General features: G+C 39.2%; 1 protein-coding gene across 2 annotated transcripts in view; it reads left to right on the top strand.

Moving 5' to 3' along the window:
• The window catches only part of DCDC2 (doublecortin domain containing 2), a 211,325-nt gene that overhangs the window by 89,520 nt on the left and 100,367 nt on the right, over positions 1-21,438 (top strand). For both annotated transcript variants that reach the window (XM_004088743.3, XM_030816457.1), the window contains 3 exons: positions 2,694-2,840; positions 4,530-4,584; positions 15,153-15,315. In XM_004088743.3, the coding sequence (XP_004088791.2) occupies positions 2,694-2,840; positions 4,530-4,584; positions 15,153-15,315 (365 nt within the window). The remainder of the gene's footprint in view (positions 1-2,693; positions 2,841-4,529; positions 4,585-15,152; positions 15,316-21,438) is intronic.

The following is a 21,438-nucleotide window of genomic DNA, read 5'->3' as shown; positions in this document are numbered from 1 at the left end:
CCCAGCCAACTTTTTGATGTGGGCATTTAGTGCTGTAAATTTTCCTCTTAATACAGACTTATCTGTGTCTCAGAGATTCTGGTATGTTGTATTTTTGCTCTCAGTTTCAAAGAACTTCTTGATTTCTGCCTTAATTTTATTATTTACCCCAAAGTCATTCAGGAGCAAGTTGTTTAATTTCCATATAATTGCATGGTTTTGAGCAATTTTTAAAGTCTTGATTTCTATTTTTATTGTGCTGCGATCTGAGAGGGTGTTTGGTATGATTTCTATGCTTTTCCATTTTCTGAGGATTGTTTTATGTTTGGTTTTGTGGTTAATTTTAGGGCATGTGCCATGTGGCAATAAGAAAAATGTATATTCTGTTTTGGGATGGAGAGTTCTATAGAGGTTTATCACATCCATTTGGTCCAAGGTTTATTTCAGGTCCTGAATATCTTTGCTAATTTTCTGCCTTTATGATCTAATACTGTCAGTGGAGTGTTGAAGTTTCCCACTACAGTTGTGTGGGAGTCTAAGTCTCTTTGTGGATTTCTAAGAACTTGCTTTATGAATCTGGGTGCTCCTGTGTTGGGTGCATATATATTTAGGACAGGTGAAATGTAATTCTTAATGTAATGGCAGGTATGAGAGATTTGGTTGCTGCTCTCTTGGGACATGACCATTTTCCTTTAATATTAATAAATCTTATGATTGGCCCTTCCCTATGCATTAGTATATTCATATATAAAAATCATCCCATAAAAATTTATTGAACTTGCTTTTTATGTTTCTTGTGTTTGTAGCAAAAGAAGAAAGTAGATCAACAACAGTTATATAAAAGAAGGCTAAAATCATGAATTAGAATTTATTCAGTGCTGGGCCAGGTGTGGTGGCTTACGCCTGTAATCCCAGCACTTTGGGAGGCCGAGGCGGGAGGATCACTTGAGTCCAGGAGTTTGAGACCAGCCTGGGCAACATAGCAAAACCTTGTCTCTATTAACAAAAATAATTTATTCACTATGTTTTACCTACCTGCAGAGGAAACAAGTCAAATCTTGGCTGTTTCCAGAGTCCACAGCTATGCTGGCTTTTAATTTCTAGCTATGAAATTACTACTGATTGAGATATAACTATTTTGAAGAAAAGTAGAAAAATATTGCTTGGCTCTAGGCCATTGGCTCTCAAGCAGGTATGATTTTGCCCCTTGGGGACATTTGGCAGTGCCTGAAACCATTTTTGGTAGTTCCAACTGGGGATGGGGTGGCTACTGCTACTATTCAGTGGGTGGAGGCCAAAGGTGCTGCTAATGAACATCTTACAATGTACAGGGCAGCCTACTTACCTTTCCAACAAAGAATTATCTGGTCCAAAATGTCAATAATGCCAGTATTCAGAAACCCTGGTCAAGGTTTTTTGAGATAGCGTCTTACTATGTTGCCCAGGCTGGTCCTGAACTCCTGGGCTCAAGCGATCCTCTTGCCTCAGCCTTCCAAGTAGCTGGAACTATAGGCATGGGCCACCATGTCCAGCCTAAGTTAAGGCAGAAAACATAGAATTCTGGGTTAAGTGTTGATATTTAGACTTGTTAGGAGTAGAGGTACAATGTTATAAAGAAAGAGACTTTACCAGCTGTATACTAACTAAAAACACAAATACATTTCAGGAATGTTGGTGGCTATTTTCATTGTATTTCATGGTTCTGTAAGATATGGCCATTTATGTGATCAGGAAACAAGCTGACAGGTCAATGGGTTTTTTTTTTTTTTTTTTTTTTTGCGTCTGTAAATAACATTTAATCTTATTATGTAGTATAGGAAGACAAAGCTTTTTGATGATACTGAAATCCTTCCATTTATTAATAGCTCTTGCTTATAACCCTAAAAAATATGCACTGTCTTTCTGGTTTAGTTTTCTAATACTTATTTTCCTGTTCTTTAAAAAAAATTCTGTGGACATTTAAAATCATCTGGTAAAATTATGACTGTTCTTTAAATAAGTAACATATTAATTGTAGTTCATAGCAGCAGTTTTACAGTAAAGGAAGGTTATTGTGAAACTGCTCAATTCTGGGAAGATATAATGCTCACTCTTTTTTTGCTTAGTAGGGATGGCAAAAAAAGAAGCACGAATGCTATGCAGTTCTGCATCATTAACACTGGCAATGGGTTCTTTTACCTCCTGCCCTCTCACCCCATTGTTCCTGACCCGGTTCTCTGTGTGTTTGTATGTAATACTTTGGTCGTGGGCTGTTCTTACACAGAATGTGGTCAGAAGCTTGCCAGCCTGATGAATATGCTAAGAAAATAAAATTTAAAAGTATTAACAAAATATAAATAGAGTAATCAATCTTCTCTAAACAGAGCTTTATTTAAAGCACTGTGATCTGTACAAGTTAATTTTTCCTCCTCTAAAATTTTAATATGGCAGCAATAGGGATGCTTATGCCAGATCATCAGGCTCACTGGGATGAAACCGTGTACAGCAAGATAGTCATCGTATCTGCATTATAACATTAACATTTAGTGGAGTCTAATGACTTTGAGGCATCTGTAATGCAATGAGAATAGTAACAAATGAACTAAATTAAGCACAGAATGTTTTTATTTACTATGTAATTTTAATTTTTTTGACGTCCAGAATACTTTGTAATCTTAGGCAGTTCTTTAAATGTTGGTTAAAATTCTAATTGTTGGTGTTCGTATTTTTGACAGGCTTTATACTTTAGAAGGAAAACTTGTTGAGAGTGGAGCAGAATTGGAGAATGGGCAGTTTTATGTGGCTGTTGGCAGAGATAAGTTTAAGAAACTGCCTTACAGTGAGTTACTTTTTGACAAGTCAACAGTAAGAAGGCCTTTTGGGTAAGTCTTAATCCTTACCACTCCTCATGCTTTAGTTATCACTTGAAATAGCGTTGGGTCTTTTGCTGACCACCATTATATTTTATGTAATCGATAATCTTATTTATCACTTAGAATGGAAAGCATGTATGGTATACATTGATCCTTGTTTTTATTGCCATGATGGGAGACTGAGAGCTATTGCACAAAAATATAATTTCTGGGAAGTTATGAAAGACTACATAGTTTTTTTTTAGCATGCATGAAATTTATAGTAACAAAAATTTATTATTGTGAAGAAGATACAGGGCAATGAGCTTCTCTACAGCAAACATTATTAGAAGTTTTTGTGTCTTAATAGTTGCTAGACCAAATAACTTTTCAGTTGGTTTGGATAGAAACATCCAAGAGTGTTAAAAAATCCATAATATTTTATACTTGTTTTAATAATAACTGTAAAATATAAAAACAACATAATCCCACTTATGCAAAAAGAGAGGATGGGTGTACAGTTAATGCATGTAAGATTTTAAGGATTATACTTTTAATTACAATATACCATAAACAGTTTTTCTCCATGAAATGTCATATATTTGTGAAAGATGCTTTATTTCAGCCGAGGAGATACACTGGGGAGTCACTCAAGAAGAGCTCTGGCCCCTGCTGCAGGACCTCTCGGCTTGCTCATGGTGCCCGGGGATCCATCTCTGTTGCTTTTCCCAGAGATTCTGTGGCCACCTTGCCATTGCAAACCAATTTTTTTTGTGGTTATCATCTGCAGAAGTAAAGCAGAATATCACCAGTGTGTTTGCAATTAATTCACAATTTGTGTAACTTAATGGAGAGGCTGGCCAAGAGCTTCTAAATAAGTAATAGATGAAATAGAATTTCAGGGGTAGTTTTTGAACTATGCAAGAGCACACGGTTTTCTAGCACTTTTGAATTATTTACCAGCTGACTTACTGCTAACCAACCTTACCCATCCATGAAATCAAATCCTTTAGCCATCTTTGCTAAGCAACCCTAGGTTAACCTGCTGTGGACAACAGTGTGTACTTGATGGTAATAAGAAAACTGTAACTCACGTTGGCCTTTCTCAGACAATTAATAAGAATTTTTTTTATATATGTGTCCTTCTATTTTTGGAGAGATTCAGTTGGGTTTCAAGATGGGTCTTTTCCTAATAATACAGATATCAACAAAACAACTTATTCTTACAGCCTAAAAGAATTTTTAATTTTTTGGTGAGGACAACTTGTTTAAAAACTACCTGAATGCAAATGCCAGTGTTTTACCTCTGCTCTTCTATCAGAGGTAGACATAGGACACATCATAGAAACGAAGGAAATTTGTTTTTAACTCAGTCTAGAAAAATCATTATTCACATTTGGAAATGATTTTTTGAAATGCAAATAGACACTTTGGGATCTGGATAAAAATGCTATACAAATTTCAGGTGATACTAAAAGTTTATTTGTAAGCATTGATTAAAATAGTATACAGGGAAACATTACAAATCTTTTGGGATGGAATTTGGAAATTTTATGATCTTTGTGAAATTGGGAAAGTGTATGTTAAAGTGTATGTTACCTACCTTTTGTGAAACACAGCAGTAAACAGTTGACTTCCAGGTGGGGATGATAATTATCTTGCATTGTACCGTATTTGTAAACAACATTCAGATTTCTAAATTGCAACTTGTTTCCACAGTCAGAAAGCTTCTTCACTACCTCCTATTGTAAGATCCGGAAAGTCTAAAGGGAGTGTAAGTATCAGATGCTTTCCTCGTTAATGTTCTGTATTTTTTATATGATACAAAGAGACTGTCCTTTGGGTTTCAATTAAGTTCCAAGAGATAAAACTTAGCCGCTTCGTGGTGTATAACCAATTATGTGAAACAGCACTAGAACTTTAATGTTACACTTATGGTAACTAAACGGAGCTAACATTTCTTAGAATATGTATTTTAAAATTTTTTCCTTGTATATATACCTGACATAATTTATATTGCACTTAAAATCTTGGCAATAACACATAAAACTATAAGAACCATTGTAGGTCACATCAGTGATCATCCAGTCTTGGTTTCTGTCTTTAACGAAGACTAAAAGGGAAGTTTTGGTGAGAAAAGTGGTAATCCTCATTAATATTCCTTGAAAAGATTGAGAATTGTTCCAGGTATTTAGTTTGCCATCTGAATCTTTTCCATTTATTGTTTATTCATTGTTTGTTAATTCAGCAAACATGTATTAAATACCTACTCTGTGGGAGCAATGACAGCATTTAGTAGGTAATTTCCTAACCTTGTATTTTCAGTCTGCGCTCCCTGATGGGGTGAGCTCCATGTCACGCCAGAGCGTTGCCTTGGCAGTTCTTCCTGGCTGAAGGTTCTCTTTCTTCCCTTTTGGTTGAATTGCCCGACAAGTTGTGATCAGAACTGATTTGACATCTTCCACCCACACCCTGAATTAATTAAGCAACATTCTTATTTTGGTATTTTGTAGTGTAAATGTTTTCTAGGCAATGATATTGTCTCCTAATGATTTAGATCCCCCTTTTTTTGGTTATATCATGTGAAATTCTTGAAAGAAAGAAAAATAATTTTGTGTACATAAGTAGTGCCGAACTCAGCATAACAGATATTAAAAACTCATTAGCTGAGACTCTTGTACTATTTATGACAAAAATAAAATAAAAATCAATAGAGCTCTTGCCCTCAAGCAACTTACAATCTACTTGAAATAAAGAAGATAGTTCAAAAAGGCAACAAAGAAGCTAATGCTAAATATCAAATATCTAGAGATTGGTGACCATGAGAGGGAGGGAAGGAATGAATGTACAATGGCAGTGGTCCACAGAGGAAGTTGAATTTGAGCTCTGCCTTTGAAACTGTTTAAAATTCGGAAAAAGGTAGATGAGGGGAGAGGACCTTCAGATCCAAGGGACGGTGAGAGGAATGGGGCAGATGTGGGCATGTGAAGAAGCAGTCACGCTGGCTGACATTTACCGGGCACTTGAGGGCTCAACACTATGCCAAGCTCTTTACAGTAGTGAGTTATTTAACCTCACCCCACAAGGCAGGCATCTTTGTCATCTACACTTAAAAATGAATGAAAAAAGGAAGTACACAGAGTAGAAGTGACAGGTTCAAAGGCTCCCACTGAAGGCGGAGGTTGCAGTGAGCGGAGATCGCCCCACTGCACTTCAGTCTGGGCAACAGAGTGAGACCCTGTCTCAAAAAAAATGAAACAAAATAACATAAAATACAATACAATACAAACAAAGGCTCCTACTGAGCAAATGGCAGGGGAGGAATTGCATCCACACAGCCACCTCAGAGCTCCTGCTCCCAAGTCCCTGGACAATGAGTCCCTTAGGCTGACTGGAACAGACGGTCCTTTTTGGTGTGGGGGCTGATGTGCCTGACATGGTAGGTGGTGGCAGTTATTACATGACCTTGAATAGCAGAATGAAAAGTCTAGTCTTTGTCCTTGAATAGAGGGCAGCCCACAAGGGCTTCTGAGAGGTGAGAATATTAATCTGAGTCCATTTTGGGAGCATCAGATCTTTTACACGGAGGAAGACTTCACGTGGTGAGAAGCCATAGATAAGTCGATGGTTATGAGGCAGTTGCAACTCTCTTCATATGAGGGGAAAGGAGCCTAGACTGGGGAGGTGATAGAGGCAGCAGGAAGTGATGATTGTTCTGGAAGAAACCAAGGAACAAAGGATTTGTGTGATGATGGGATACAAGGGGTTAATGGAGAGTTTGGGGCCAAAGATAACTGAGGTTTTTAAGCTTGGAATTTGAGAAAATGGTAGCTCTATGGCCAAGAAGAGGGCAGCTGGAGCAAAGAATGACCTACGTAATTTCAAACACGTGGAGTTGGAAGTATCATGTGGAAACTTAGTTGAAAGTGTGCTACAAGCAGTTGTAAATGGCAGAGCTGAGGCCTGCCAAGGACATCAGGACTGAAGTTGCAGCTTGTGGTTTTTTTCTTTTTTTGGAGACAGGGTCTCACTCTGTCACCCAGCATGGTGTACAGTGGCATGATCATGGTTTACTGTAGCCTTGACCTCCCAGGCTCAAGCGATCCTCTCACCTCAGTCTCCTGAGTAGCTGGGACTCGAGGCATGTGCCACCATGCCTGGCTAATTTTTGTGTTTTTTGTAGAGACAGAGTTTCACCTTGTTGCCCAGGCTGTTCTCAAAGTCCTGGGCTCAAGCGATCAGCCTGTCTTGGCCTCCCAAAGTGTTAGCCACCGCACCTGGCCTGAGTTGTAGATTTGACCAGCCATGTGATGATCCTAGTTGAATAGTGGACATAGCGTCACTGTGGTACTTCATCACCCAGCACAGCTTGCGCAGAGCAGGTCTCACTGCTGCTGCCAAGTGAGAGAATGGATGAGGGGATCCTAGAGGAAGATGGTGCAGTGAGAACTACAGAGGGCCCAGGCTTGAGGCAACCTAACTTCACAGGTGTGGGGTAAAAGAGGAGTGAGAAGAATATTTCAGTAGGTGAAAACGATATCAGAGCAACTATAAAGCTAATAAAACTCATGAATTTAGGGATTGGAAATCGTACTTTGCTTTTTTTGTTTTTCTTTAGGACTTTGTAGCAGAATCCCTTCTGTGTACTGTATAGATAGTAGCTTATTAATTCTCACACTGCAGCTAGAGGAATGATGGTTTAACAGAGACCCATTGTAATTGAATAAATTGATCCCAAGTCACAGGGAAAGTTGATGTCAGGACCAAAATCATGACCCAACTCTTTGTATTCACAGTGACTGAACTTTGGAATGATATGTTTAGTATTCTGAAATTTGAAAAACTAAAATTTTCATTAAAAATGTGTAGAACATTTCCTGCTTTAAAATGCATGTGCAGATACACACATGCAATTTTTATTTCTTGCTCATTTGTAAGTTTTTTAGACTGTGCTGTGAATACTGTGATACATCAAGGTCATCACATCAATTCATCTGATGATTGAATTTTCCAGGTGTATGGCACAGTAGTAAGCCCCAGGGATACAGCAATAAGCACAAAGATCTGATGCTGTCTCTGATACTCATGGTCTACTTGAGACAAAGGTGAAACAAGCGATTCCATTAATCAATGGATACTTATGAAGTATGATAAAAATGAAAGAAAAGTGCGGAGTAATATGAGAGACAATAAAAGAAAAACACATTTAGATAGGTGTGTCAGGAGAGGCCTCATGGAGGAAGTGACGTTAAGCAAAGACTCAGAGTTATAAGGTATATTTGCATCCCATAGAAAGCAAAGTTGTCAAACGTAGTTCCATGCTATGACTTAGAAAAATAAAATGATAGCAGAGTTTGTCCCTCTTTCCACAGTGTTCCCATAGCACCCTGTATTCATCCACTCCATCCGTCATCCATTCCAAACATATTCACTGAGCTCCTACAAAGTGCCAGGAACTACTGTAGGCTCTGAGCATATAGTGGTAGATAGATGAGGACCTGGACTTATGGTGCTTTCATTCTAGTGTGTGTGTGTGTGTGTGTGTGTGTGTGTGTGTGTGTGTGTGTTGGGGGGGGTATGGATGGGATGAATGGGAGTAGACAGACGATCAACTAGTAAACAAATATAAAATAGTTTCAGATGGTGATAAGCGCTATGGGGAAAATAAAATGTGGCAGGGCATTGATTTATAGAAAATTGTCTGAAACCAAGACCTTAATGATATGTAACGGAGCCAATTGTGCCAGGGATGAGGCAGGGGAAGAAAAGCATCCAAGGCAGAGGAAACAAAGTCACCCAGGCCCTGGCTAAAGAGCCTGGCATGTGAGGAGGGCAGAAAGAAGGCTGAGAATGAAATTGGAGAGGCAGGCAGGGCTCAATCATGCAGGCATGCAAAGAGTTTGGATTTTATTTCTTGATGGGGTGCCATTTGAGGGCTATAGGGAGGGAATGATATAATTTGCTTTAAATCCTTTTTTTTTTTTTTTTTTTTTGAGACGGAGTCTCACTCTGTTGCCCAGGCTGGAGTGCAGTGGCATGATCTTGGCTCACTGCAACCTCTGCCTCCCGGGTTCAAGCAATTCCCTGCCTCAGCCTCCTGAGTAGCTGGGATTACAGGCACGCGCCACCATGCCTGGCTAATTTTTGTATTTTTTTTTAGTAGAGATGGGGGTCTCACCATGTTGGCAAGGCTGGTCTTGAACTCCTGACCTCATGATCCACCTGCCTCGGCCTCTCAAAGTGTTGGGATGACAGGCGTGAGCCACCACACCTGGCCTGCTTTACATTCTTAAGTGCTCATTCTGGCTGTGGTATCTATAGAGAAATGGTTTGGGGCAAGAATAGACGCAGGAGGCAGTGGGACACTTACAGGTATGTGATATAGGTGAGTCCGCTAGGTGGCTGCAGTGGGGGCGGACATCTATCATAACTCTTCTTTGAGTATATTGTCATTGATTGATTCGTTGATCCAACAACTATTTATTGAGTTCATATGATGTCCTGGGACTGTTCTGGTACTTCAGGGCCCAGAGATTCTAAAGTACTAAATGCACGGAGGTTACATTCCAGAAACAAATGCCAAATACATGTGATATACACCAGGGATAAACATGAATAAAAATACACGAAGACATGGGAAGAGGAAGTGAGAGAGGGTGCTGTTTCAGCTGGGTGGTTGGAAAGACCTCTTTCAGGAGGTTACATTTGAGTAGAGGAGAATAACCCCTGGCACAGTACCCGGGGCCTGGTAGGTTCTCACTAACTCGGCTTAGGCAGTGTGAATGTTTGGCAATGAGCCACACAGAACTTCCTATGCCAGTAAATCCAAAGTCACAAGCTTGATTTTTAACAGGATCAATTTACTCCTTTCCTTTAATGAATTGGTTCCCTGGAGAATGCATGCATTTTATAGATCATTAGCTGCCTGGCACTGAGAGGAGGGGTGTGACTGAAGGGGACTGTGTGGGGATAGCTTAGTTTCTGGCTTTAGGAACCACTGCAAAATCCATGGGGAAAGCACCCTAAAGTCATGATGCAAATCAGAGGGGACACAGAACTAGAGTTTTAGAAGTTTATTTTTCCCTATCTGGCTTTCTAGGAATTGCTCTTTTGCATATAGAAGGGAGTGTGGATGAGGGACTGGTAGAACATGAGAGAGAAAGAGAGAAAGCAGCTGCCATAGTCTACACAGGGACCCCTGCTGGTGTGTAACTGAGTTGGTCAGGGAGCCAGGGGAATGCCTTGTGCAAAGCAAGACAGACCAGAAGTCATTCCTTCTGCAGCCTCAGTGCCGCGGGAGTCACAGAAATTAGCATGTTGAGAAAAATTTTAAGTTGTGATTCTAGCCTTAAAAACAAAAGGAAGATGTAAATAAATTATCTTAAATTCCCTGAGCTTGAAGAATAAACCCATCTGCAGAAGGCTGTTTTCTAGTGGCAAGGTGACACCGTGTGGAATCACAGCACCCTCTACTGGAAAAGATGAAAAAATCAGGAAAGTGTTTGAAAGTGAGAGCCAACGACTAAATGATCTTTTGTTGTCCTTATTACCATTTGGCTTATACATCTTATGGTCAGTAGTTTACGGGATCAAATATTATGATTTCTATGGTTTTGATAAAAAAATTTCGTTATTATTCAAGTATCACAATGTCACTGTGAAGCAAGTTATAAACATATTAAGATAAATTCCTCATACTCCAAAACTCCATTTTGCCATGGGGGAAACTGAGGCTGGTACAGGTAAAAGGGCTTCTTACTCTTGTCATTACCAGATATGCAGATGAGTGGAATGTCAGGTGGAGTCACCATGTAGTCCCCACCCACCACCCCCCTGGCTTATAATGTCTCTGGGTGCACCCATGAAATACACACATCGGGAAGGCTGCTCACTGAGGCAAACCTCTCACAAAATTATTTTAAATTTGATGTTTTTTGGTCTGTATGTTTTTGGCACATTTTCATGGGGACTGGAAATGAGTTTTTATGCTAAAAAAAAAACCTGAGTTGGTTGGATCTAGTTGGAAAGAGTCTAGGGAACTGTTTAAGAAATATCCCAATCTTGGCCAGGTGTGGTGGCTCATGCCTGTAATCCCAGCACTTTGGGATGCCAAGTCGGGAGGATCATTTGAGGTAAGGAGTTTGAGAGCAGCCTGGCCAACATGGTGAAACCCTGTCTCTACTAAAAATACAAAAATTAGCCAGGCGTGGTGGTGGGCACCTGTAATCCCAGCTACTCGGGAGGCTGAGGCACGAGAATCGCTTGAATGAGGGAGGCAGAGGTTGCAGTGAGCCGAGATCGCGTCACTGCACTCCAGCCTGGGTGACAGAGCGAGACTCCGTCTCAAAAAAAAAAACAAAAACAAAAACAAAAAATGTCCCAATCTTGGTAGAGTGAGGGATGATTGGAGTCTGTTTTAGGCTTTTTGTTTGAGCCAGAGGTTTGGTATTCCTTTTGGATATACCGATATGCATGTGAGAAAAAGGGCAGGACAGTGGTTGGAGTATCTCAGGGGGTCTAGTTTTTGCACAGGACACCCAGTCAAATTAGGCTGCTTGTTGATTTCTTCTACTTTGAGATAAAGCCATAATTTGTTACTTCTGGGATGGCTGTTTTAGGGAATCATACTATATACTAAGGAGTTTTTAGTGTTTTGGACATTAGAAAGTTTCAATGTAGTAGAAAAATCAGACCCTTAGAAAGTTAATTTATCTATAAAATGGTGATAATAATCCTTAACTATAAATTTGGTATTTGTGTTAATGTGTATGTAGCACATAAAGGACACCCAGTGATATCGTTTTATTACTGGGATAGCTGTGTGAGATAGCAAACCTCCCCTATCTCTTATGCTCTGCAAATAGCAATGACTGTCTATGTTTTTGAGTTACAAGTCACATGTGGAAGCCTTACAGAAAGAAAAAGCTCCCTCTCTCCCTTTGTCCTTTCCCCTCTCTAACTATGTATAATTTATGTAATTGTGTAAAACAAATATATGAATTATATGTGTATATAATTTATACATTATATAGTGTATTATGTATTTTCACATAACGCTTCAGATGAATCAAGTTTTTTCTCTTCTCCCCCACCACCCTCCTTTTTTTTTTTTTTTTTTAAAGAAAAGCATTTAGCTGGGTGCAGTGACACGCACTTGTAAACACAGCTATTGAGGAGGCTGAGGTAGGAGGATTGCTTGAGTCCAGGAGTTTGAGGCCAGCCTGGGGAACACAGCAAGAGCCCATCTTAAAAAGAAAAGAAAAGCATTTCAATTATTTTAAATTTTCTAATTACAAAGCAATTCTTTCCTGTCTTAGTTTAGTTTACTTTTTACTCACAAAGTTCCTGGAAATTAGTTATTACTCAATAATTGAATGCATGAGTGTCAGCTGCCAAATCTATGCATTATGTAGTGATTTGAATCAATTAGTCTTTCTTAATGCTCCAACATTAGCCTTTTTCGAGTGTCTTTATCAGAAATTTGATAAATCAGAACTTTCCTGTCTATTCATAAACAAGAGAGGTGACTTAGAAAGACACGCACTCCAGAGTGGGGCTTCTGCATCTCCCTTGTCGTGCCCCTTTGTGAGTAATGCTTTCCCCAGAGAACTGCAGAAAGGATCCCGCTGAGCTACAGGGTTTCTCATTCATTGGGTTCCATTCCAGTCCTTGCAAGTTCAACAGCATCTCAGAACATTCTAACAAGCTTGCTAACGGCGTGTGAAAGTTTGATCTTCTCATCTATAAAGATTTTAAATTTTTAAAACCAACCAGGTGCGGTGGCTCACACATGTAAATCCCAGCACTATGGGAGGCTGAGGCGGGCGGATCACCTGAGGTCAGGAGTTCAAGACCAGCCTGGTCAACATGGTGAAACCCTGTCTCTACTAAAAATACAAAAAAAAATTTAGCTGGGCATGGTGGTGTGCACCTATAATCCCAGCTGCTTGGGAGGCTGAGGTAGGAGAATCTCTTGAACCTAGGAGGCAGAGGTTGCAGTGAGCCAAGATCGCACCACTTCACTCCAGCCTGGATGACACAGTGCGACTCCATCTAAAAAAAATAAAATTTTAAAATCTTGGGATGAAAGACTCCATTGAGAATAAAAGGGACTATTGGACTTGGCTGATGGTTTTGGAACCTCTACTATAATCGTATATCTATTTCTTCTGCCAGACAGTTTATAGCAGAGCTTAAGATTCTCAAGAAAGAATCCTCAAAGAAAAGAAAAGAAAAAAGAAACCTCTGGTTGCAGTTACCATAATTATTACATGGAAACTGTATGTTTAAATTGCAGTTGGAATAGGAAATTAAATTACACAAAAAGTGTTATAGATTTGGACAAGTTTTCATACTGTTAATAAACCTATGCATAATTCATTTACTTGTAGGCTATGACAAAATAGCATAAATAAATTCATTTGTAAGGCTGTGAATTTTTCTATTCCTAATTGGATGATGGCTAAATCCATTTAAATGCTTCTGGATGACTGAATATGTAAATGTTTAAAATGAACAGTTATAGTAGTTTTCTAGGCAGATTTGTTTATTTAATATTACTACATTTACTTTCAGACACAAGCATAGTACAGATGTTGCATAAAGATTACACTCAATATGGTATGGGTTTGAAATGATTTTTAAGAAAAAGATTAACTCTCTGCTCTTGAAGAAAGCATTCGGATACTTATTAAACAAACACCATACATCACGCACTGTACTAGTCACTGCATAAGCCTTATCATCGCATCCTCATGCTAGACCTAAAGGCAAGTACATTCACTCCACTCAAATAATGAGGAAACTGAGGCTTAGAGAAATTAAGCGTTAGTTAGCCCATGGTCCCCGTGTTCAGTGGCAGAGCAGTAGCTCTCAGCCATGTATTTGGGGTTTCTAAAACTTGCATTCTTTCCACTACCTACAGCCTCTCACCATATACTCTCAGGTAAGTTTAGCACCTGAGCATCTGAGAGCCAAGGCTGCCTTAGTAAGGGAGTTTCTTGTTCTTTTTTTTTCTTTACTTTTTGTTAGAGATGGGGTCTCACTCTGTTGCCCAGGCTGGAGTACAGTGGCGTGATCACAGCACACTGCAATCTTGAACTCATGGGTTCAAGTGATCCTCCTGTGTCAGCCTCTTGAGTAGCTGGGGCTACAGGCATGCACCAGCACGCCAGGCTGATTTTTTTAATTTTTAATTTTAGAGATGGAGGGTTCTGCTACGATGCTTAGGCTGGCCTCAAACTCCTGGCCTCAAGTGATCCTCCTACCTCTGCCTCCTAGGTAGCTGGGACTACAGGCTGGAGCTACCATTCCTGGCAAGAAGGAGTTTGTTGCTGTAGCAGTGGCCAAGCGGTGGCTCAGTATCAGCACAGCTGTTCCTTGCAGTAGCCCCCACTGCAGTGGCTGCTATGTTGCTCCCCAGGAGCTGTACTGGGCCAGTGATAAGAGCCACCGAAACTCAACCTCCCTCTTGTGTGGAGGAGCCCACTTTTGGCAGCCACAGGGTCTTCATTGTGAGAGACACATGGGGACCAGAGATAACCATGGAAGGTGTGATCACCCTGGCTGCCTTGTTGGGAGTAGGGGCAAGCAGCTGCGCAGCTCCCTCGGGAACAAGTGGGGACATGTGGTCCTGAGCCTCTTGAGTCTGTGTGTTGCTCTGGATTTGCGATTCTTAGAGACCATGGTGGTCACCAACAGACTCCAACAACAATTGGAGAATTTCTACAAGCACAGTGTATGGCTGCTTGTAGGATGGCATCTATACACTCATAGCGACAACTTGTTAAGAAGGTATTTGTAGATTAATTGATCACTCTGGGGGAAGTCACCATTTCTCATCCAATAGACACTGGCTGATTCTGCAGAAAGGTGCAGGAGTGAAAGGACTGTGAAGGCAGTGGATTTACAGTGGTTTTGGAGGCAGCTGCTCTGCCCCTGACTGGCTACAGGACCTTACACAAGATTTATCCTCTAAACTCCACTTGCTCATCTATACAGTGATGTGGTAACAGTAGTGTCTATCTCACCAGCGTGAGGCTAGTGAGCTAGTAACTAGGGCTAGCATGAGGATTGAGTGAATACAATTTTATAGAATACCTGGTACATATTAAGAACCCAATGATTGTTAGCTATTATTTTTATCCTCCTTCCTCTCCTAGACCCTTTTGCCTCCAGGAAGATACATTTGGAGTTAATGTATAAAGATGGACAATTGCAGAACCAGGACAATACACCTCCCTGCCCCTGCCCTGCTTACCAGTAGTTAATGACATGTATTTACTGGGAATCTTTTTGAGAGTTCATTAGCTAATAATAAGGGTCTAATACTTTGCCATTTAGGGAAATGATCGCCAATCTAAGTCAACAGTTGGATCCAGTGACAACTCATCTCCTCAGCCCCCGAAGAGGAAAGGGAAAAAAGGAGACGTGAATTCAGAAAAACTGATGAAAGTGAAACAAAATGTAAAATTAAAGAATTCACAAGGAACCATTCCAAACAGTGGTAAGTGTGTTATTATTATCTTAAGCCTGTGATATAATTTTAATTCTTAAATAGATCCATTGTTTCTCTGGGCCCACAGAAGATATTCCTTATTTTCATATATGAGAGTTTTCAAAGAAAATTGTATTTGTATATGAGAGATGCTGCTATTTTTATGCTCGGTTTTTATTTGTAATTAGATGTTGTGCCATGAGGACACTTGTTTTGAGATCAAATATATCTTGTGGTAGTCTTATTTTAAAAGTACATTTTTTTCATCCTCTGCTCCCACTGATATTGCTTGATTAATATTTTTGCCTACAACTACTATGATATTGGTCTCTTATTTGTGTGTCTGTAACCCTTGCCCACATTCATTATGATTTATTAGTCAAAGATCATCTTTCCTGAAAAGTCATTTTGTTAATTATACCGATAACCAAGAGAATACTAAATAGACATAACATTTTATCAGTAAACAATAACCTATTCAGCAAAACTAGATGTAGTTTCATCTTGCACTAGCAGGTGAGAGATGGTATAAAATAAACTAAAAAATTGCATTAGTCCAAGATTTCATTGGTATGAGATAAAAGTGTGGTAGACTAAGGAAGTATGCAATGAAAATTGTTAACTTTGATGTTAGGTTTTTGTAAGAGGGGCGAGTTTTGGTTTTATTCCCAGTGTGTTCTCAGAGTGGAGTGACACTGGGGTGGGAATAGCTGGCTGGGAAGCAGACCAGTGGAATGACTCCTGCTTCTCTTGCCTTGAGATCCCCTCACACACCCCTCCCCACCCCGCCCCACCCGTGGGACGGTGAGGGGTGCCAGGAAGAGTACTGATGGCATCAGGTTTCAGATTAATGGGCAAAGCCTTACCTTCCACCTGGGAGCTCCAGCTTATTTCAAAGTCGATATGAAGAGTTACATTAGAATTAGAGCTAATATGAGCTTCACAGCTGAGGAGACAGTTTGAACTCCTGTGAGGGTTTAGAGGAAGCTGCACAAATGATTAAAGAGTCAGAACAAAGATGCGTGAGGCTAGGTTAAAAGAACAGGCAAAATGGGTGAACCAGTTCCACAGAGAAGTGGAGGGGTCTAAATCATCAAAGACCTAAATGATCGAGACTAGCTGGAAGTCATGAGTCCTAGATTCTCGTCCCAGCTCTGCCTTTGACCTTGGGCAACTCATTTAACTTTTTTTTTTTCTTTAGCTCCATTATCTATCTGAAAAATGTGGGTTCTTATTAAGATTTCTTTTTAAAGTTTTGATTATCTTGAAATTTGTACAGTCCTTTCCCGTGAGTAGAAAACAAGGAGGCTAGGGTGAAATACAGTCAGCAAATATTTACCGAGTGCCTATTATGTGACAAGAATCAAAGAAATTAGCCCTGAAGAACATACCCTACCTTGAGCACTAAGAGAGGCTTTAAAAAATTAATAGATTTTAGATTGTGAAGCCCCCAAAGCCTTGGACTATGTCCTACTAGTTTTTTCTTATTTCCAACAACTGGCACAGGTCTGAGACACTTAATAATTATGGTGAGTGAATGAATGATGGAAGTTTAAAAATAGTTAATTCTGTAATACTTTAATACCCATTATGAAACAAGACCCGCCTTAAACTTTTCATTTTTTTTTTTTTTTGTTAAAAGGCTTTTATAAGATGTTATTTGTTTCTTTTCTGTGAGGTTCTTGTTAGCCTATGGAAATCCCAACCCTTACTTCCAGTATATTTTTAAAAAGTCTTTAAGTAGTTGTCGCCTGGAAGAAAGAGAATGATCATCTTTTCAGGTTATCTCATTTGTAAAAACTTGAGAACACAAGAGGCTGTATTAACATATCCGTTGTTCATGGGAAAGTAACCTTCATTAAAAAGTTGAATTATTGGCCGGTGCTGTGGCTCACGCTTGTAATCCCAGCACTTTGAGAGGCCAAGGCGGGTAGTCGGATTGCTTGAGTTTGAGACCAGCCTGGGCAACATAGCCGAAACCTGTTTCTGCAAAACAAATAAAAAAATTAGTGGGGTGTAGTGGCTTGCACCTGTAGTCCTAGCTACTTGGGAGGCTAAAGTGAGAGGAACACTTGAGCCCAGGCGGCTGAGGCTGCAGTGAGCCATGATCGTGCCACTGCACTCCAGCCTGGGTGACAGAATGAGACCCTGCCTAAAAAAAAAAAAAAAAATTGAATTATTGACATTTTTGCTTTTGTAGAAATTCACAGTAGTTTTTAACAACATTTGTGTTGGTGGGCATGAAGATAAAAAAAAGTGTTTATTATTGAAGCAAATAGTATTTTAAAAAGAAAAGGTGTAAGCCTTCCTGTTCTTTTATTTTTTTCTTTAGAGAATTTTGCAGTTATTTTAGATAATAGCCCATTTTAAGTCTATATTTTCCAATGTGGTTTGATAATGTGCAGATTACAGGTTTTTAAATTGCTGGATCTCATTGTTACAGGAAACGCTGCTGGTGTCTTTTAAAGGAAGGTTTTAGGGAATGATTTTTTTTTTCCTCCACTAACAGGCTTGTACCACTGATCTACAAGCATTTTGTATCTTTTCATTTGGATAGAAAGAACATATAACCTGGAAAATGAATCTTGGCTTCCAAAGACAATTTTTTTCCAGGAAAAATGAAAAAGGATTTTGTGCAGTTCACTAGATTAAACCGTCACTTGATAACTAAGCATATTAGCTTAAGTCCACACTACTGAAAATTGAGCAATTTGGTTCTTAATGGATCTCCCTGCAGATGTCTTTGACTATAGAAATTTTCCAGATTATAATATCAAAAGTCCCTCTCCCTTTCTCTTTCTTTAATTCAGCCTTCATATTCATTTATTATTAAAGTTGCTTTTTACTTTAATGTCATCTATTTTAGTAATTAGAACCAAGTATGTGCTTTTGAATACTCATGTTTCAAGAGGGCTCTTATTCTTTAGAAAGGTAAAAGCAATAAGAATTTGAAGCAAAATGAAAGTGAAGGGTGTAAGAACTCATAATAATGTAAAAAAATGCAAAAATTTGGGTTTAGAGATAAAATTTACATGGCTTTTTCTACTTACAATGTATTTTAAATTTGATATTAAATAAACTTTAGTTTTATTTCAAAGTGATAAATTTTAGGGTTAGGGTGAATAGCTATGATTATTTTCTAGCATATGTTAACTTGTGCAAATGTTTGATCTAGTGTTCTTTACCTATGTAGTATTTTCATTTGAATTAGAAAAAAGAGACTTCATAGGTTATCTTGATTTTTTAATAATTAAAATTGTAGTCACATATTTTTTCGTTTTTTTTAAAATTGCTGATATTTACTGATTCAGTTACCAAATGCTATATGAATGTGCAATGCTTCTATCAGTCTGTAGATGGCAACCTGGGTCTAATTTTGTTTCCTTTTTTCTTTTCTTTTTTTTCTTTTTTTTTGACTCTGTTTCTCTCTGTAATAGTAAAGCTTAATAATTCAAGCAGAGCAGTGACATATTTCTTCAGGGAAACAAATCCCATTTTCTTTTGGTAGCCAAGATGCAAAGTAGGATTGGTTGGTGATTGATGAAGTTGGGTGTGAAATGCATTTTTAGTGTTGCATTTAAATACCAGCTTAACTGGCCAGCACATGTTTTTGTTACACTTTCCACTTGAGTTGCAGTGCCTTGAGATATGCTTTAGAGGCTGGCAACTAGCTACAGTCTCCACTATGACCAAAACAGTAATGATGATTGTTTTGAAATAGCATTTTGGGTGACTGATGATATCAACTGGTATTATTAATATTTGGTACATGAAAAAATGTAGTGCTTTTAGAACCCTTGTGAACACAAGAAGTATAGTGAATTTAGGTCTCTGTAGGAATACTGAAAAGGCTGCAGAGAAAATAGCCTGGTCTCTTTGACTTACATTGTATTGATAATTGTAAGTACGTTTTCAAGGCAAAGTATTAAAAAGACAAAAATAAGACTTGTATTCTTTTGATGGATATGGCTGTCTTTCCACTTTGGGTGAGTGGGCACGCCTGTGTGCCCACACATGGGCCAGTATTCTTCTTGATGCAAATCCTGGTTTGTTCCCAGTGTGGTTCTGTGATAGTTTCCGTGAAACTTGTGATTTTTAGACTCCTGACGACTGATTGGGAGCAGGTGTGGTGCCGGCAGAAGGCTGTCTGAATATTATGACCTTGTTGGGTGAGTGCCCTTGAGCAGTCATGCTCTTGAATTTCTTAATAGCTACAACCTGAACATGGTTTGCCTGCATCGCCCCAAGCATGAAGCGTTACTGCAATTCATCCTCAGAGTTATGAGGCATTGAAACTTGAGCTTCTTTGGTTCAGCCATGAATCAACCCAGGCACTTGCATGGTTCCCAGTAACAAGAGACTCTGAAGACAAAACCGGAAGCACATGAGGAAAATGTGCCCTCTCACGTGTTACCTCCTAAGAGGTATCAAATCTGGGAAGCAAGTATGTAAGAAGGCACCAAGGTGACATCACCAAGTGGCACACTAGTTTTATTTAATAAGCTAAGGGAAGATTTATGATTCATTGGTGTCTGTTGCCACCACATTCACCCTATACCAGGAATACAGGTTTTCTTTTTTTCTTAATTTGTGTAACTTTAAGGGACACAAGTGTAATTTTGTTACATGGATGTATTGTGTCATGGTGAAATCTGGGCTTTTAGTGTAACCATAACTTGAATAATGTAAATTGTCCCCATGAAGTAATTTCTCATCCCTCTTCCTGCTCCCACTCTTCCACCTTTCCGAGTCTCCAGTGTCTATCATTCTACTCTCTGTCATGTGTATGCATTATTTAGCTTTCACTAATATGTGAGAACATGTGCCATTTGACTTTACATTTCTGAGTTATTTGTTAGGATAACAGCCTCCAGTCCCATCCAGATTGCTGCAAAAGACATGATTTCATTTTTCTGACTGAATAGTATTTTACTGTGTGTGTTTATATCTATATGTATGTGTATATCTACATCTATATACACATACCCACAAAACTGTGTGTGTGTATGTCTATATACACACATTTTCTTTTTCCAATTATCCATTGATGGACACTTAGGTTGATTCCATATCTTTGCTATTGTGAATAGTGCTGTGATAAAAATACAAGTGCAGGTGTCTTTTTTTTTTTTTTTTTTTTGTGACGGAGTCTCGCTCTGTCGCCCAGGCTGGAGTGCAGTGGCGCCATCTCGGCTCACTGCAAGCTCCGCCTCCCGGGTTTATGCCATTCTCCTGCCTCAGCCTCCCGAGTAGCTGGGACTACAGGTGCCCACCACCACGCCCGGCTAATTTTTTTTGTATTTTTTAGTAGAGACGGGGTTTCACCGTGGTCTCGATCTCCTGACCTTGTGATCCGCCCGCCTCGGCCTCCCAAAGTGCTGGGATTACAAGCGTGAGCCACCGCGCCCAGCCTAAGTGCAGGTGTCTTTTTGGTATAATGATTTGTTTTCTTTTGATATCCAGTAATGAAATTGTTGGATAGAATGAAAGTTCTATTTTCAGTTCTTTGAGGAATCTCCATGCTGTTTTCCATAGAGACTGTACTAATGTACATTCCCACCCACGGTGCATCGGTGTTCCCCTTACTCTGCATCCTTGCTAACATGTGTTGTTTTTTGACTTTTTCAGAATAGCCATTCTGACTGGTGTAGGTTGATATCTCACTGTGGTTTTAATTTGAATTTCTGTGATGATTAGTGATGTTGAGTATTTTTTTCAAATGCTTGTTGGCCATTTGTATGTCTTCTTTAGAAAAGTGTCTATTTATGTCCTTTGCCCACTTTTTAGTGGGGCTCTCATTATTTTTTGTTGTTGAATTCTTTGAGTTCCTTGTAAATTCTGGAATCAATGACAGGGAAATACAGGTTTTCTATCCCTTGGTGGGTCACAACTTCTCATCTCAATGGCAATGTGTACTGTGGGATATATGGGTCAGATTTTATTACATCAAGTACTAGTATGATAAAAATTCTTAAGATCAGCATTTTTTTCACACCTTCATGATCCACTTATTGGAATGATATATTGTGCCACAAATTTCTAGTACAGTGAGAGGTCTTAGTAATTTTCTTGAGGTTTATTGTGAATTCAAACTCTATTAATAAAAGTTTCAAAATGTGTACTTTGCTATCT

Source organism: Nomascus leucogenys, chromosome 8 (genome assembly GCF_006542625.1).
Source record: "Nomascus leucogenys isolate Asia chromosome 8, Asia_NLE_v1, whole genome shotgun sequence".
NCBI lineage: Eukaryota > Metazoa > Chordata > Mammalia > Primates > Hylobatidae > Nomascus > Nomascus leucogenys.
Note: the sequence above shows the minus strand (reverse complement) of the source record. Positions and strands in the feature narration are given on the sequence as shown.